This window comes from Stenella coeruleoalba (genome assembly GCF_951394435.1).
Source record: "Stenella coeruleoalba genome assembly, chromosome: 2".
Lineage (NCBI taxonomy): Eukaryota > Metazoa > Chordata > Mammalia > Artiodactyla > Delphinidae > Stenella > Stenella coeruleoalba.
The window spans coordinates 153,973,646-153,993,337 of record NC_137147.1 but is presented as its reverse complement, the minus strand read 5'-3'; the positions used below and the strand labels follow the sequence as shown (position 1 = coordinate 153,993,337).

The 19,692-nt window shown below is 37.4% G+C and overlaps 1 protein-coding gene across 4 annotated transcripts in view; it reads right to left on the bottom strand.

Moving 5' to 3' along the window:
• The window catches only part of MYO5A (myosin VA), a 187,268-nt gene that overhangs the window by 102,234 nt on the left and 65,342 nt on the right, over window positions 1–19,692 (bottom strand). For all 4 annotated transcript variants that reach the window (XM_079914136.1, XM_079914137.1, XM_079914138.1 and 1 more), the window contains exons 4-8: window positions 18,710–18,854; window positions 9,402–9,558; window positions 4,221–4,364; window positions 1,843–1,924; window positions 1,092–1,199 (exon numbers count right to left, since the gene is read on the bottom strand). In XM_079914136.1, the coding sequence (XP_079770262.1) occupies window positions 1,092–1,199; window positions 1,843–1,924; window positions 4,221–4,364; window positions 9,402–9,558; window positions 18,710–18,854 (636 nt within the window). The remainder of the gene's footprint in view (window positions 1–1,091; window positions 1,200–1,842; window positions 1,925–4,220; window positions 4,365–9,401; window positions 9,559–18,709; window positions 18,855–19,692) is intronic.

Genomic DNA, 19,692 nt, shown 5'->3' with positions numbered 1-19,692 from the left:
TTAAATTAAATTAACTCACCTCAGGTTACTCCTCAAAGTACCAATATATGACTTTAGAATTATTCATATTCTGAAGCTTTTAAATAAATAATTCAACACTAAAAGTTATATAAGTACATTTCTAAAGGTCAATTTATTTATATATAGATCCAATATTTTTTTTAATCCAGAAACAAGACAGTGACATGAGCTATTTCAGAAACAGAATAAACTACATGTAATACAGTATTTTGTCACCAAGCCAGCTCAACCACATTTCCAGGCCACAAAAGACACCCAAATCGAAAAAACAAACACAAAAAAATCCTATAAAACATGAGTTTCTGTATAGAAACCCACTTCATTTGGCTCTAGCTTTCAGATTTTGTAAAAATTTAAGTAAACAGTCCCACATCCCCTGATGCCCTCAGTGTATGTTTTTTTAATAAATTTATTTTATTTATTTTATTTTTGGCTGCACTGGGTCTTTGTTGCTGCGCATGGGCTTTCTCTAGTTGTGGCGAGCGGGGGCTACTCTTCGTTGCGGTGTGCGGGCTTCTCATTATGGTGGCTTCTCTTGTTGCGGAGCACGGGCTCTAGGTGTGTGGGCTTCAGTAGTTGCAGCACGCGGGCTCAGTAGTTGTGGCGCATGGGCTTAGTTGCTCCGTGGCATGTGGGATCTTTCCAGCCCAAGGCTCGAACCTGTGTCCCCAGCATTGACAGGCGGATTCTTAACCACTGCGCCACCAGGGAAGCCCCCGAATGTATGTTTTAAATAGCTTTACTGAGGAATAATTTGCATACCATAAAATTTATCCATTTTAAATATGCAATTCAATGGTTTTTAGTAAATTTACAGAGTTGTGCAACCATCACCATAACCTAATTTCAGTACAGTCCCCATCACCTCCAAAAGAACACTTTACTTATTTGCTGTCCAACTGTGTTTTATAAAGAATCTAAAAATAAATTAAAAACAAAACACCAAAAATGAATGTTAAATTTCTCAACAATTCTCACTACTTAATATGAAGCTAAGCCAATATTCCAATCAAAGGTTGCTCGAGTCAAAAAGCTATTGCTTCTAAAAATTCAAGAATAAAATTACATACCTAGCAAAGTGCAGGCCTGCCTGGTTTGTGCCATCTCCTTGGCATCATCTACTCCTTCAATCACAGGACTGCCACCTTGCTTCGTGTAATGAAAGTTATTTGCGTCTCCTGCAATTAAGGAAAATTTTTTGAAAGATGTGCAGTCTATGAAAAGGCCTTGACTTCTACCCTTATGTCCACTCTGAATTAGAGGCAGTGGTAGCACAATTAAGTGTATAGAGTCTGAAATTCGACTTCTTGTGTTTTTAGTTATATTTTAATACAAGACTCAAAATTAAATAATGGAGTGAAATGTTTGTAGAATTTGTGAAATGAATAGTCCTTTCCTAAAGGTTTTATTCCAATCTACAGGCTAGGATAATTTCTTCAAACACTTTACTCCCTTCTTCATAGAGTTCCACCTATGGAACCTCATAGATTTCCACCACGTAAACTCCTTTACATTTTTTTTCCTTTTAATCAAGGCAAATTTCAAACATATACAAAAGTACAGAAACTAGTATAATGAGCCCTTGTGTACTCATCACTCATCTTAAACAAGTATCAACTCAAGGCCAATCTTGTTCCATTTATACAGCCACTCACCACTTCCTCATCCCATGAGTTATCTTGAAGCCAACTGTAGGCCTCTTATCATTTCATCCATAAATATTTCAGTATGAGATAATTTCCTTTTTAAGAAGTAAATTTGTGAACTCAGAAATTAACATAAGACAATACCAGCACAATAAATCTAGTGCCATATTCATACCTAATCGCAGCATTTTAAATTCAGGTAACTTTGCTGAGGCACAAAGCTGATAGAAGATATGATAGTTTCTCTCCTCTTCTGCCTTTGAAAAAAGAAGAGTTTTCAATTACAGCATTTTAATTTAAAACCCAGAAAATTCAATCATAAAAATAAAAATTTAATTATCTCATTTGATGAAATAAACTGTCCTTTCCCAAATTTCCTAATACATATCTATGATTATTAAACCTTGTGATTTATTAGCTATGTGCATCTGTGTGAGTGTGTATCTGTTGGTCACATTCAAAATAATATACCTGATAGTAATGCTTTTTGAACTACTGAACAGCTTGCTGCTCTATGGCACTGTCATAAGAGATCAGTGCCTCTGAGGGAAGCTAAAACCTTTTTATTTTTTTCCCTGCAACACTCAATATTTTCTCACAGTATTTTCTTAGATTCATGGTCTTCCTAAGACTTTTGACTAGAAAAAAAAAAATCCTATTTTTGCCATATCTACTGTAGCTGTTTGTAAGAAATCCACAAATGCACTACATCATCCATATCATTTCAGTTTATATATTTAAAAATAAATTAAAATTTTTTTAAATAGAAAATAAATCATGTACAATGCTAAGATCATTTCTTACTATTTTCTGACAGTCTTTTTCCACATATATACTTTAAAAATACAGTTTGTAATCATATTGTTTATACAATATTATTATACTCTATTGTCATATCCTTGAATTCTGCAGTGTATTCAGTTAACTGAAGAATAGAGCAAGTAAGGCCAAGGTCAGGTTTGATGCCCAACAGGGGCTGGTGTCTGGTAAAGAAAACTTAGTTTTCTGTGTTTAGTGCACAGAATACACTAAACAAATTAACAATATACCAATGACCACAAGCATGAATAGGCAAGAGGTCAGGGGTTTCAGTACACAGACAACTAGAAAATCAGGGGGATCTGCAGAAGTGCTTTGGTCATCTTTGTACACGAAGGACAATATCAAGTATGCGCTTTCTGACTGTTTGACTCACTTTGATATAACCAAACACCCACAATATTATACAGCCCTGTGGGTTGGGGAACAGCTCGAATTGCTTCAATGTTTCTAGGCAAGACAATAAGGATTAGGCCTTAACATTCTGTCTTAAGCACTACTAGCCTCTGGTCACCATACCCATTTTCCCTTTAATCGTCTACCTATCAATCAAATCTGTACTATTTAGACTCAATCTTCTCTTAGATCTACATATATTTCCCCCACTGTTTCCTCTGGCTACTAAACATTTTTTTTTGGACCTATTCAAGTATACATGTGAGCACAGTAACACAGCTCTGCATGTATCTAGATATTAGAACAATGGAGGAGGGTGACTATTCCTTCGCTATACAAATCAGGTATTACATTTAGGTAGCCACAAATCAGCCACACCCCCAAAGTCAAAGCCAGGGTAGCTCTAGGCTGCCCAAACTCATGACTCTCAGTATGTCCCAGACAGTTTCAAAGCCTTAAGACACTTGTGCAATGGAAATTGTAGACTCTGCTACATGGCGGTGCCAGGGCTATTTGAACCTCAGTATGGTGAGCATCTAGTTAAGGGACTACAGGAACCCCATCTCAGCATGCAGTGGGTCACCAGGAGTCCTATATGGGGAGTTTTCCAATGATGAGTCCACATTCCCTGAGTATACCTATAAACATGTAAATGCACACCTGCCAGTGCTGTAATGTGTAGTACTTCCCATTTACAAATAAAAAAGGAGTAAGTTCCCTGGTGAGGATTCTGGGCTTTCACTGCCGTGGCCTGGGTTTAGTCCTCGTTGGGGAACTGAGATCCCCGCCCCCCGAAAAGGAGTAAGTGCATATGTGCAAATGCAAGTCTGGCACTGATCCATACACTTGAGTGTGTTCTCTGACAGTAGTTCACAACTGAGTTGTGAAGATCTTTTAACCCTCATTATTCTATCTAAACAGTATCACATTCTGAGAGAAGAAGGAAGGAAGAAGACAAGGATAATTATTTTTTTCTTGAACTGAGTTTAAACTGTAACTCACTGAAGCATAGACCAATGTCTTCCCTATCAACTGGGAAATGTGACAGACGAGACTAAACTAATAGTGCCTCTTCTTAACTAAGCTTTTCCTACAAGCATTTGGAGGAAACAGTCAAAACCATTAAACCTAAATCAGTGCCCAGTCCCAAAAACTATTAGTCTAAGGGGTACCCTCTGATAGGCACTGTTTTACATGTTCCAGTCCAAGTGTGGTTTGCAGTAATATTGCAGTAATATTGTCATAACATGCTCAAGAACATCTGGGAATAAAATGCACACCAACAAACACGAGCTCCGGAATTTTATGGCAATCTATATGTATACCTGCCCGGCTTACCTGGAACACCACTCTGGATTTCTCTAAAAGGTAAGTTCTCATATTGGCACCAATGATTCGATGTCTCTTATCAAAACCAATCTCAATGTACTTCCCAAAACGGCTGCTATTATCATTCCTGGTTGTCTTAGCATTTCCGATTGACTAAGAGACAAAGGGAAAACAATAAGGTTTTAGAAGTGCAATTCATGCCCTGACATTTACAGATTTGTTCAGGGAGAGAAAGAACACAACCCTTTAAAATTGATTCTTTTAAAAACAGAACCAGTTTTGCCCCTGCAGGCACAACTGTATGCTTTGCTCACTGCACAACCACACAGGTATACACTAATAGTCCGTATCGGCCTTGTTATTCTCGCACAAATTATTTTCAGAAACAGCAGACTCGAGCCCAGTGCCTGGGAGGTCTTCATCCACCATTTGTGGTATGGAACATACTCATTCATGTCAACAAAGGAAAAGAACGGATGGGACCAGGGGCTGCCTAGGCACATGACCTCTTAGTTAAATAACAGGGTTTGGTTTCTTGAAAAACTTAGTCTGTTTTATGTAAATAAGCTGGTTAAGACAAATTAATATTTTCCTGGAAATATTGCTTTGGTGTTCAGGGTCTCTTTAGCCAGTAGGCCCAGCTGGACTGCTTATTAGTGGAGTGTTGGTAATTACCCACTTAATTCAAAGCCATTTTCAGAAACCAGAGACAGTAAAATTTGGCTTTGGATTTTGATAGTTGTATCTAACTTGTAAGACATCTGCTAAAGAATGCAGAGAATGTAACTTTCTGCTAAATTTTTCATATAATCCTAAAAATTTAAATTGAATATGCACTGCTTTCTGATTTAGGTAACATGCATCTATAAATTTTTCTTTCAAAGCAAAGCAAAAAACATGCTGTAGTTAGAAAAGCAAGTGTTAACATACTGTATAAATTAAATGCTTAATAAGATAATTTCATACAATTAATATCTTTCACTGCACAAAGCCTGTGACTATTAGGATTAGTATATTGAAACCACAGCAGAGAGAAAGATATGAAAATGCTCTGGAGCATTAAGAAAGCAATACAAAAAAAAAAAAAAAAAAGCAATACAAACACAAGTGATGAAAACAGTAGTAACAGAGCCATAAAAGTCAACACATTAGATTCTCTGATCAATCAAAGAAAACGTATTTTCACTCTCTGAAATATAAGACATGTATTACCCTATTCTGTTTTGGCAATCAGAACACTGCTAACTTTCAGATTAACATTATAGATTGAAAGAATAGTTGGAAGCTATTTTCCCAGCAAAACTTGATATTACAAAAAGCACAACAAAAAGTCTCCATATATTCCCATTATTTTTATTTTGTTTAGAAAATAAACGTGAAATTTTCTTTCAGCACAACATATTCTGTCAAAGAGCAGATGAAGGGTTACATGTAGTAGCAGTGGCAGCAGCAGTAATAATTACTGAGTGTTTACCAGGCACTGTCCTAAGCACTTTCCCCCAGCAACTAAGCGAGTTAGGGGAGGGTGGTCCACAGCTTCTCCTCCCTCCCAGACTCTTATCCCAACCTCCATGTCATCCCCCTGCCCCAATCTACTTACAGTGGGGATCAGAGTGGCCAACCTGCCAAGATAATACTAGACTCTGTGAGAAGAAGAAGTGAGTAGGCCAGAGTTGAAACAGACCCTTTTGTCTTTGAGTACAAGGTATATAAACATATAGCAAAGAATGGTAGAAGGAGTAAATGAAATAGAAGTCTGAAGATCTGGGTATCACACCAGGGCCTACCACTAACTTGCCATCATTTAATCCTCTAAGGAGCATTAGTGAACCCAGGCGTAAACTGACTGGAATAGATGAGCTCTAGGGTCCCTTTCAAAAATAAAACTCTATGATTCTAAGCCTTTAACCCAATATGGAAAGAAGGTTCTGTATATAAATGATGTTTATTCATTTATTTTGTTCATTCCCCCAATTGCGCCCTCTGCCTTATAAGTACTATATTTATAACAGCCTCCCTAATGCTATTTGCATTTCAATCAGCAAGAAACTGTTAAAGGAAAGAAGTTTTGTGGTCTTGATTTTACTACTGATTTCAGAGAAATGGTGAGTGAATTATTCTTCTTTACTAAATGGAGATGAAAATCTTCAACTACAGTTATTGAAGAGGAAGTAGAACTATTAAGACCCAGTGTGGGGCCTTCCCTGGTGGTGCAGAGGTTAAGAATCTGCCTGCCAATGCAGGGGACATGGGTTTGATCCCTGGTCTGGGAAGATCCCACGTGCCGCGGAGCAACTAAGCCCGTGCGCCACAACTACTGAGCCTGCGCTCTAGAGCCCGCGAGCCACAACTACTGAGCCCACGAGCCACAACTACTGAAGCCCGTGTGCCTAGAACCCGTGCCCTGCAACGAGAGAAGCCAACGCAATGAGAAGCCCGTGCACCGCAACGAAGAGTAGCCCCCACTCACTGCAACTAGAGAAAGCCCGCGCACAGCAACAAAGACCCAACGCAGCCAAAAATAAATTAATTAATTAAAATTAAAAAAAAAAAAGACCCAGTGTGCCCCCAACATCTTCCCTGTCCCCATCTTAGGATGAAAATTTCTAGGAAAAAAGGATGAAAAGGAAAATGTCATAAAATTGAGTAAAAGAGAATCATTTATTTCACTGTACATTATTCGTATTTTGCAAAAGGAGCCTATGACGAGGATGAGGAGCTTGCTTTCTAAAGGATAATGTGCAAATCCCATAAGCCACTGGGCTGTGATGTTCAAGGTGTGGGATGCTCATGATCACTGGAGACCCAGACATTCCTTTCTTGACATCACAGTAAAGGGCTCTGATATAGAGATATAATCTTTTTTTTTTTTTACATCTTTATTGGAGTATAATTGCTTTACAATGGTGTGCTAGTTTCTGCTTTATATCAAAGTGAATCTGTTATACATATACATATGTTCCCATATCTCTTCCCTCTTGCGTCTCCCTCCCTCCCACCCTCCCTATCCCACCCCTCCAGGCGGTCACAAAGCACCGAGCTGATCTCCCTGTGCTATGCGGCTGCTTCCCACTAGCTATCTACCTTACGTTTGGTAGTGTATATATGTCCATGCCTCCAGAGACATAATCTTGAGGCAGGTTTAAAAGCTACAAATTTTCTAGGCCACATATTCAATATTTTATCTATATTTTCTTCCTGTAACTGGAAACCCTTTTTCACCATTCTTCAGCCCTACATTCCATTTTAATCTTTCAAGTTGGGATGCCCTCATTTGTAGCTGTTGAAAATTAGTTCTCTCTTTAACAAATTTTCTAAATCCAAATTCCTGCAGAGAAACTAAGTAATATAGCGTGAAGTAGCTAAGTATAACTACTGTCTTTAAAAATTTTTTTTTCTTAATTTTTTTTAAAAAGTATAACTGCTGTCTTTATCTTTTTTTGTTCATCCTAGCAAACAGGGTAAATTCCTTATAACTGCATATTAAAAAGTAGTATCTGTAGTCATTCCAAATTTTTAATATCACTCCTACTAACACAACTCAAATCTGCGTTGTAGAAAAAACAGTATAGCTAGTTTTTGAACGAGACTATAGCAAGGTCATAAAATAGTTCATTCAACTTGATGTATTCCAGAGTTATGTTATTATATGGTCTAGGCCTAGGAGAAATGGGATTTCCTGATGCGTTCATAATCAAGACTCTGGGATCTTCTAACATTAGGGACTAAGAATGGCCTAAACTACTGCCAAATACCAAGAATTTGTTGCTATGATCAAAAACAGTCAAAATAATCGTAGAAAGCCAAGCCCTGTTGTTTTCTGAACCGAAATCAGAAACTGGCTATACAGATTATATTTTCGCAATATTAACACAAGTGGGATTCACCTCTATATCTGTAGCTTAAATTCTTTCAAAATCTTAATATTTGCTTAAAATCTTTACTACTCTCTTTTGGCATAAGCATCTGTTTTCTCCTGTCTGTGTTATTTCAGAAAACATTTCCAGTTCTCTTTCCATAGGTCACCCAGCCCAGGAGGCTCTTAACTACCCCAGCATCTCTTATTTTCTTAATCCCAAGAACAGAAGTCATGCTGCACTAGAGGGCAGCCCTGTGGGCAAGGGGTCACAGCATACTATTCTGAAGTGTCACACACAGCACTGCACACCAGGCACAATTACCTCTGGACTGATCAGTGCGAAAACCACTTGCACAACAGGTGCACCAAGCCAGTCCTAAACGCCATCTGTGTTTGGGTGACATGTAAGGCTTGACAAAGGAAAAAAAACAGGAATAAAGAATGCTGACTTGGGTTTTTATTAAGAAAGGTTTGTTTCTGCATGTCCAAAGTAATTTCTCTCCATTTATTGAGACTTATTTTCTCCATTTAATGGCAATACTTACAAAAATGTAACTTGCCTAAAATCATACTAATACACAAATAATTCTCTAATTACAAATCCTAAAATACTCAAATTCTCACACAAAAGGTCTGTTTTCTTTGGCATGAGCATGTCTACTTTGTATACATAGTCCACTTTTGAAAGGATATCCTTTCATAGATCTTCCTTTTCCAAGAATTTATATTATTGAATTTGTTTTTCTAAACTAAAGCTGTGTGATATGCTTGACAGAAACAAGCAGAAAAATGCTTTCAAGACTATGATTTAAGTTTATAGTTCATATCTGGAAAAATGTAAAAACTTACAGCTAAACAGGTTGGACTAAGTACAGAAAACGAAATGCGGGCAGAGGAATAATGAAACTCATTCATGCTTGAGCATAGTGAATCCTGTATTTTAGAAAGAGCTTTAAAAAAGCTCAGGATTGTGGGAAAAGGAGTAATTTATACTTCCAGTATAAGGAGCAATAGATACAAGTCAATTAACTGGGAGAAAAGAAACTTTAGGAAATGAAGTGCCATTGCCAGCTACTTGGAGGCAACGATCCAATGGTAGGTTAAAAATGCAGGTTTATGGAATAAAGTAGCTTCCTCTATAGCTAGACTTTACTCAAAATGTCTACCTTACTGAATTTTTACTTTTCCTAGATCTCTCACTAACATCCAGGAAAGTATTTTCCTACTATTACTGGTTGAGAGATCCTAGACTTTCTGACATGTGCTGTATCAATCAATTTTTTGAGCCTGTTTCTTAATGAGAGAATATAGTAAGAACGCCATGGCCTTACCTCCATGATGGGGTTGGATGCCAACACCTTTTCCTCAACATTGGCTTCACTGGCGGAACCACTTACAGTTGCAAAGTATCGCATGGCATACTTAGCTGAAACTGTTTTTCCTGCCCCAGACTCTCCACTTACGATGATGGACTGATTTCGTTCATCTCTGTAAAACAAAGAAGAGTAACTGACAGTGCTGCTCACTTTTGAATGTGATTAACATGATTATCTCTGTATTCTCATCAATGAGCCATGGAGAGTTCCTGCTCGTTCACACATGCAAAAATGTGGGAAGGAACCTAAGAATGACATTTCCTAATAAAAACAACTACTTATAAATTAACAATGAACAGAGAGGGAGAAGAAATATCAGGCATTAAATTAGAGAGCATCACATCTAAGGATGAATAGTCTCTGAATTTTTTGTGTGTACATATCTCAAACACACTTTATTCCTAGAGAATTATTTTGGTCTATTAGAATACTGTTGTCAACCACCTTTAGAAGAGACAGGAGTTACAGCAAATAAATTTAGAAGAAAATACTACTTAATTGAAAAAAAAATTATCTACTAGCTAACTGTCCATAGTGTCACCCACAAATTCCAGCTCTTACTAAAGTACCCTCATTACCAGAGAAGAAATGGTTCATTTGTTGGCTGATTCATTCAAATATGTTAGAACTCAAAGACTACCAACTGGACTTCCCTGGTGGCACAGTGGTTAAGGATCCGCCTGCCAATGTAGGGGACACGGGTTCGAGCCCTGGTCCGGGAAGATCCCACATGCTGCAGAGCAACAAAGCCCATGCATCACAACTACTGAGCCTGCTCTCTAGAGCCAGTGAACCACAACTACTCAGGCCACGAGCCACAACTACTGAAGACCACGTGCCTAGAGCCCGTGCTCTGCAACAAGAGAAGCCACCGCAATGAGAAGCCCGCGCATCGAAGAGTAGCCCCCGCTCGCTGCAACTAGAGAAAGCCTACGTGCAACAATGAAGACCCAATGCAGCTAAACAAATTAATTAATTAATTAAAAAAGCAAAGACTATCTACTATTACATCTTTAATTCATTCATACAATGACTCAAAACTCTAGGTGAGGAACTTACTCATAAGACTATTATTTCTTTGAGGATGAGGACCTATGTCACCATATCGTTAATATCCAGCAACTAGTCCAGAGTTTGACACATCACAAGCGCTCAGTAAATGTGTACTGATTATAAGTAAATAAAACTTTAATAACCAACCTAGCCTAGGAATAAATCTGCTTTGGCTATGATTTCGACTGGGAAAGAAGCAGTAAACTTCTGCTTCCTGAGATGAAACCAGCAGTCAGCTTCAATCCATCAAATTAACTGAACAAGTACACAAAGGTAGTAACATTTTTGCCCTTAATTTATGGAGAGACAAGATGAGTTCAAAGGTTTTTAGGCCACAAGATTACAAGGTTATTTCACTATAGAAGACGATCTTTTAAAAGAAATTTATTTATCCAACAAACATTTAGCAAACACCTGCTACGTGCCAAACATTGTGCTAAATACTAGGGATACAAGTTTAAAAAGCCATGATCTGCATCTCAAGTGGTTGAGGGTCTAAGAGGAAAGACAAACTAATAATTAAAGATTATAATACATGGGATGGGGTACTGAGAGAAGGAAGAGGTGATCAGGGAAGGCACCCTGGAGATGATACCTCAGCAAAGTCTAGAAAGATGAGTAAGAGAAAGCAAGCAAGGGAAAAGGAAGTTAGGAAGGAAACATTCCAGGGAAAGGAGATAACATAAATGAAGGCTCAGATGCATGAGAAATTAGGAAACATCAGATAATTTAATTTGACTAGAACATGAAGTAATGACAGATAAGGCTGCAGAGGTTAACGAGAAATGGATGATAAATATCTTACATGAGCTGTTAAGGAATCTGAAGTTTACCTAAAGGTCACGGAGTGTTACTGCAGGGTTTTAAACAGAAAATAAACAATCTAATTAGTAAAAATGCTCTGGCAGCAATGTGGATATGGGTGGCAGAGGTCCAGATGAAAAGATATGAAAGTCTGAACAAAGACTGTGGTGGCCATGACTGAGAGAGGCAGATGGGTTTAAGAGACACCAAAGTGATAGAATCAAAAGTACCTGCGATAAGTTTCCAAAGTAGGAAGATTTGGTTAAGATTTGGTAAAGGTTGGTTTTTCATTGAGAAAGTGTGGTCACTGTATTATTTTACAAACTGAAAAATACAATAGGAGTACCCAACTCAGGCCTGATTAAGTACATTCACATCACACTACCAGCACCTCTAAGCAGCCTGTTCAGACACTCTGACTCCCATACTGTGGGGAAAATCAGGAGGACCTAGGGGACACAAGGAATGTTTAATACTTATAGTAAAGGCTTGCATGTAACCCTCATTTTTATAAAACATCCTTGAACCTCATACTATCTCATTCCCTTTTTATTTGAACTTCTAGACTCAACTGCATATTCCCACTGCCTCTGTTCATACATGCCTGATTTCAAGATAAATCACTCAAAATCAAAAACAAAAAAACCCAAACAGTTCTCATTGTGGGGCCAATGTCCCTTTTTTTTCGTCATTTAGAATATTTTAATGTTCTCAGAATTGATGTCTTTGATACATTAATCAAGGACAGTATCATCATTCTTTGGATTCCCTTCCAAAATATAACTAGAAAAATGATCTCTTCCTAATTCCTGCATGATCAGTTCTGTCACTACACCCTGTGTGATAGCTACCTTGACAAAATTCTCCCAGCATTTCTTCCAATAATAAACAAGGTGAAGAGGCTTCCACTAGTCTGACAAAAAGGAATTATTAGTGGGAACTGCTATCCTAAACTGTACTGCCTTTGAAATACCATTCCAAGTCTTTATGACAAAATGTTACGTCAAAAAAACTGAAGCATTCATTATGTAGTAGCCCTTTCCTATACCATGGGGAAGAAGAGAACTGTTAAAGGAGATAAGGTTGAGGATTATTCAAATGAATCACACAGATTTGTACAAATACACACATATACACATTGATGTCAAGCACATACCAGATACATTTTCTCTTCCAGGATTTACGATCCTGGATCCATATGACCAACAATTTTTAAGGAACTTTATTATTTATTACATTTCCCTGACTTTGGCAGAGGCTTCCCTTCTTCTTGAAGCCTAGTAGAGCATTCCAATATATAAATAAGTACAACTTTTCCATTACATAAACTTCTCTGAGTTGGGCTCTGGTCTTCAATCTGTCATTTCCCAATTTCATGACTCTGAGCAATTGCATGCCCTCTCTGGGTCACAGTTTCCCTCATTTTTAAGATTAAATAGCATCTAAAGTCTTTCTCAATTCTAAAGTACTATAACTTAAAAGTTAAACTAACTCCGGAGTTGATTTTTCAGATGTTGGATGGGCCATAGTCTGCAGTCTAAGCCAGGTAAACTCAAGTACAATTGGAATAGGACACGCTTACAGATGCTCAGATGGGCTTGAAGGGCTGGACTTGAAATGGGCAAACATTTCTTCTCCATAGGACCCCTGAATCTGAGATGGCCAAAATCAATAAAGGGCTACAAAGAGAAAAAATGTAAATTCCATCCACCTGCTTTTAAATTAAGAACAGGAAACAGAAATCTTTATAAAGTAAGTACAGTAGTCTTTAAAACGTTTCTCAGTCATATGTGGCCACAGGAAGAAATGCCAAAAAGAGACAAGAGCAGAGACAGGTAGAAGTGGGGAGCCAACTAGAGACACAAAGGGAGAAGGGTAATACATAATAAAGACGTGCAAAGGGAAAAACAAGAAAAGTATAATAGAGATGCGGAGAAAATAGACAAAAACACCAGGGATAAAAAATTTTATGGTTTTAACGTGAATATCAGAGTCTACCCTACTCTATTTATTTGAGCTGTAAGCTTTAGATTGTTACATCTATGTAAATAATAATTCATTATTCTTCGAAATTTTGATTAGCTGGTCAGCCACTGTTCACAATTCTTCAGGTTTCTCGTCCTTATAAGAACCTTCTTTTACTTTTGGGATGTAGATATCACTTCAAGGACCTGATAAAACCAAGTTAAGGACACAGATTCACCACTCTTCCTCAAGGACAGATCTATCTGGAGCATCCTAAGGATGCAGGAACTGAAAATTTATGATTTCTGGCTTGGCCAGTCCTCTCAAGGGCCCCCGCAATGATCCTAAATAGCCTGCGTACTGGGTGCCCTGAAGCAGAGGTGAACTCTTGTGGCCTGTTTCAGTCAACGTTGCTTCCAGAGGCTATAATGTGAACGAAAAGCCACTACCTAAAAATACTGCTTCATTCATTCATGCAACAAATATGTAATGAGTAGCCACAATGTGCCAAACACTTTATGAAGATAAAAGACTCTAGGGTCATAGCCTATTGAGAGAGACTGAAAAGTACAGTTTAAATACAGTGGAGTAATTACAAGAAAAGAGGTCTATCCAGGATATTATGAAAGCATGAGGAAGGGGTATAGAACTAGTGGAAGATGTGAGGAAGAGGTGTCAGGAAATGCTTTCTAGAGAAGGTGATGCCTGAATTGACCCTTATACGATAATTAGGAGAAAACTAGGTTGTATGGGAAAACGGCAATAGGAATTAAACTATGGAGAGGTACCTGAAACCCCAGGAAATAAATTATTCAAGGATAGACTATCCACTCTGGGTTGATGAAAGAGAGAGATGTTACAGTTGAGTCTATATTCCTTCTACCTATATATGTATTTGGTTTGTCCAGCCTTTCCTTAGATTATATCTAGTAAGATTCATTTCGTATCAGTTATATTATTTTATACATTTTCCTTCTGAACTTTACCCTTTAAAAATGTAATCTCTCTAGATTATGGTGCTCATATTTTCCAAGACCATCATCTTGTCCTCTGAAAACTTAATGAGCGTACTTTCCATTCACATCCAGGTTGTTAATGAGGAAACTAAGTAATGCCACCCTCAGACCTGACTCATGCAGGACCCACTTTACTATATCCACACACCTCAATGTTGACTCTCTCATAACCATCCACTGGGTGTTACCATGTACCTTGGTTAAGTGTACAAGCACCTAGGTCTAATTTTTAGCTTATAAGTGAACATGTTCTCATGAAACAAAATCTAGAGTTTTATTTTCTTGCAGGCACTCAATCTAATTGCTTCTCCTTTATCTGATCCCTTGTTAAAAAGGAAAATTATTAAGTTAGTGTAATATAATGCTTTCTTCCAACATTGTGTATTTACTGTGATGTGGCTTTCACTTGAGACTCTAATCCTTATTTCTCTTGTTAGAGAGGCGCTAAGTTTTTCTACATTTTTATCACTTGTCAAACCTCAAGCTGCTCAGCTCTGTTTTTCCAAGATTTCTGCTCTTGATCAAAATCCCAAGAAGAAAAGATTTACACTCTAAAGTGGATACTAGACAATGAGTTCACAAGACAATGTGCAGTATCAGTTTTTAAGTATAAATATTTACCATAAGACTGTGCTGGCACACTGATGAAAGCTGTGCTAGAGAGGTAGAGAGATTATTCAGGAAATGAAAATAAGCGTTTCCTGGAGATACACCAAATTCCTGCTGAGAAGTCTGTCACATGACTATCAGATCTTCTCATGTCAATCTGATTTTCTGTTCCATCAGTATAGAGCCTATGAAATTAATATAAAGATTCCATAACAAAAATAGCCAATTGTTTCTAGTTATACATATTTTTTTAATATTCTTTTCCATTATGGTTTATCATAGAGTATTGAATATAGTGCCCTGTGCTATACAGTAGGACCCTGTTGTTTATCTATCCGATATGTGAAAGCTTACAGCTGCTAACCTCAACCTCCCACTCACTCCCTCCCCCAACCCCTCCCCCTTGGCAACCACCAGTCTGTTCTCTATGATTCTGTTTCTGTTTCATAGATAAGTTCATTTGTGTCGTACTTTAGATTCCACATATAAGTGACATCATATGGTATTTGTTTTTCTCTCAGAAATAGCCAATTTTATTTGTTTGTAACTTTTATAGACTCATATACTTACTGCACTTTATTCCTACTACAAACTTACTGGGTAGATAGTTCTCAGTAAGTCCCAAATTCATATAGTAAAGAATTCTGAAGAGGAATCATTTATCAGGAACTGAGGTGGTCTCAAAGTAAAAACTGAGTGGGATCATGAAGAATAAATAGAAACCAGGCAGATAACAGAGCATGGAGAAGGATATTCTAGGCTGAATAAAAGGTACAGAAATAAAAGTATGCAACGTTAGTTAATCTGAGGGAATAGATTAATATTGTGATAATACTGTGTTAGAATAGGGTCATACAGTTGGAAGTAAGAAAATTAAACATCAAAGAAGAAAGGCTCTGTAGCCTCAGAGCTTGATTCATATCTCAGCTCCCAGATACTATTTATTAGCATGATAGTCTGAAAGTTACTTTCCTCAGTCTCCTCATTTGTAAAGCAGAGGTGATGATGTCTGCTCCCAGGGGTGTAATGAAGATTAGAGGTAACATGCCTGACATCATGCTTGGCACACAGTATACCTCTAAACATGGTAGCTGCTAACTGATAGAAGTTAATTCACCTTTATATATCATACATAAAATTCCTTATCAGGTAGCATGTCTACTTGCCTAAGTAGGAATACTTGGTACCACATGGCAGGTGAGTCACAACTGGCAACAGGAGAGATTTTATAATCTATAACAGCCAGCATCCACTTGGCCAATGGACCTTAGAAGTGTGAAGCATTCAGTCTGCCTAAACAAATGCAAGAAGGGGCCACTCTAAGGAAAGGCCTAGCAAGAGAGTCAGGAAGAATAAAACCCGATGAGAGGCTAAAATGAACAGAAAGAGAATGCAGCCATGAGACTCCATGATGATGAAGACCGTGATGACAGTAACAGCTTATATTTAAACAGTGTTTCTCAAAGTGCTTTTCATGTTTATCATCTAATGTAATTTTCACCTCTGAAGTAAGCATGATAAATATTATCTTTTCTTCATTGGGGGAAACAATAACACAGAGGTCAGATGGCTTATCCAAGTTTAGAGTAGAGTTGGGTTGTTATACTCCACATCTCTTAGTTTCCAGAGGAAAAGTCTATACTATGTTCCTTCTGCTTTGCTACAAGCCTCCTTATCATAGCCTGCCCTCCACTAGAAAGAGTAAAAGACTTATGCATCAGTGCCCATGAAACTGAAAGGTAACAAGTGTGTACAACAGAATGCCTTAAATGTAAAGCTAGACCATCTAGTGCAAGTGTTCTATTTTATAGGTGATAAAACTGAGGCCCTGGGAGACCAGAAGATTTAAGCTTATATTGTTATTTACTGATGGAGCTGTGACTAGTATAGATATCTTTTCCATTACACTAAGGTTATGACTATAACTCTCTAATTTATTTCAAGAAAACTCATAAATGAAACTTAATCGATCAAATTTATTTGCTCTACCATTAACAAGGGAGGAAAAAAATACCAAATCAAAGCAATCAATATTACTTGGTTTTCAGGAAACAAAAAGAAAAAAAAAAACCCTGATGTTTTAAGGAATATAATATTGTGATTTAGTTATCAGAGAGCAGTGAGTTTCAGCATGAGAAAAGACTGGCAAGAATGTGAGGCAAGTTTATTCCTAGATACTTTATTCATAAAGACATACATATCACCTTTTTCCCCAAGATGTGGACAAAACCATCTCATTATCTAAGCCTTTGCTCCACTGTGTATCTAGGTCACGTTGTATATTTTACTGCCATAGCTTCATTAAAAGCAATTCGGAAGAGCAATAAATAAATACAAATACAAAAATGTATATGCACAAGGTTATTTATTGTAGCACTGTTTGCAATTGCAAAATGTTGAAAACAATCTAAGTGATCATATATGGGAGAGTGGCTGAATAAATTCATAAAGTGGTGGGGAAGAAAGGAACCAACCTAAGTAACTTTGGAAACTGGCACTTTATATTACATAAGGCTAAAGACAAAATGAATTAGACGCAAATGTACTTGAGTGGTAAATTTGCTTTTCACAGGGATATGGGTTAGCATTTCTGATACAAAGAGTATTCCAGGATTGAGCAAACAAGTAAAAAACTACGGATAATGAGAGCCAGGGTTTTCAAGGTCAAAAAAAAAGTTAAAAGAAGGAAAAAGAAATCAAGAATAAAAATTGTGGTGTTGAACTAGATTTGGAGGTATCAGTGTGAACTCATGGTTTTTAATATATATATTAAATATACAAATAGGTATGTGCGTATGTGTGTAAAAAAGTGCAAAGTCTTTCCTACTTAGAGAAAGGTAAATTAAAACAACATTAGGGGCTTCTCTGGTGGCGCAGTGGTTGACAGTCCACCTGCCGATGCAGGGGACACGGGTTCGTGCCCCGGTCCGGGAAGATCCCACATGCCACGGAGCGGCTGGGCCCGTGAGCCATGGCCGCTGAGCCTGCGTGTCCGGAGCCTGTGCTCCACAACGGGAGAGGCCACAACAGTGAGAGGCCCGCGTACCGCAAAAGAAAAAAAAACAACACTAGGATACCATTTCTCACTTGTCAGACTATTTTTCTATGCATGCACAGTTTTGCATAACATTATATTATCAAGAGCATAATCTAGTCTTGAAAATAGCTTTTTTTCTCCCATTCTCCACTCTCAAAATAGTAGGGTTCCCCGATTAACATCAAAGACATTTCCCTGATGCTGTTCAGGATCCCTGACGCCCCAGCATCTGCTAACCTTAAAATTCACACTTTCCTTGAGATTTAATTCTACCAGATACAGACAGATTTCTTTCAGCACTTAGGCCTTTTAGTTCTGGTCTGCCACTCACTAGCTGAATGACATTGGGCAAGTCACTTAATACCTACAAACCTTGATCCACTCATCTGTAAAACATAACATCTATCCTTGCATGGTCACAGAATTACAATGAGATTCCAAAGGCAGTTTTTATAAACTATATGTCCTTTTACAAATGTTACGTTACTTTAATAATAATGCAGGCCAGGGACTTCCCTGGCAGTCCAGTGGTTAAGACTCCGCACCTCCACTGCAAGGGGTGTGGGTTAGATCCCTGGTCAGGGAACTAAGATCCCACATGCCGCACGGCACGGCCCAAAAAAAAAAATGCAGGCCATCTGAGACAAATCAATCAACGCTGTTTAATGAATAATTTACTAGTCGTTATTCACTGTATTTTAAAATATCTGTGACTCAGCAAAGAAGAAATTATCACATCTAATAAAAGTCATGAAATAATAAATAGCGCTTCCACCAACCTGGCCATTTGCTTGTAAGCTTCTTCAGCTACTGCAAAGATATGTGGATCCATATCGCCCATGTTCTGACCGCTGTATGCATTGATAATATCTTCTCCATAAATAGGCAGCTGCTCATAAGGATTTATAGCTACTAGGACTATACCTGGGAGAAAGGTAAAAAAAAAGCAAAAGAAGAAGTCAGTAATATCCTCAGGGGCATATCAAACTTGGTAAAGTGAGAATCATAGTTAATACTAACTCAATTTCAGTTAATACTGAACTAACAAATTGTTAAGGGTCAAAATATATCATAGCCTTTGCCTCTGAACCCATTATACCTAGTCCTAACTAAAACACCATTTATGAACTAGACTAGGTGATTTAAAATAATAAAAACGGTGGCAATGTTGAAAGGACTTTAAATATTTTTGTAATATTTAAACCAAAAATTCCACTTCTAGAAATTTATCCAAATGAAATAATCATAGATTCACATAAAGGTTTTTTTTTGAAATAAAGATGTTTATCATAATGTTATTCATAACAGTGAAAAGTGGAAACAAAGTATATAATAAAGGGAGAGTGGTTTATGTACAGCACAGGGAACTATATTCAATATCCTGTGATAAACCTTAATGCAAAAGGATGAAAAAAATATATATATATGTACAACTGAGTCACTTCACTGTATAGCAAAAACTAAACACAGTATTGTGAATCAACTATACTTCAATAAAAGTTTTTTTAAAAAGGGAGAGTGGTTTAATACGTATTATTATATCCATGTAACAGACTATTGAGCTACCACCACAAATCATGTTTATAAAAAATATTGTGTCATAGGAAAACATGACACAAAACTATATATAGACTGATTCCAATTTTATATCTATTTATACTCTCTCACATATACACACAGGATATAAGACAACATAATACTGGTTATTTTTCAGTGGTAATTACATGTAATTCTTTTTCATTTTTTATACTTTTTTGGTATT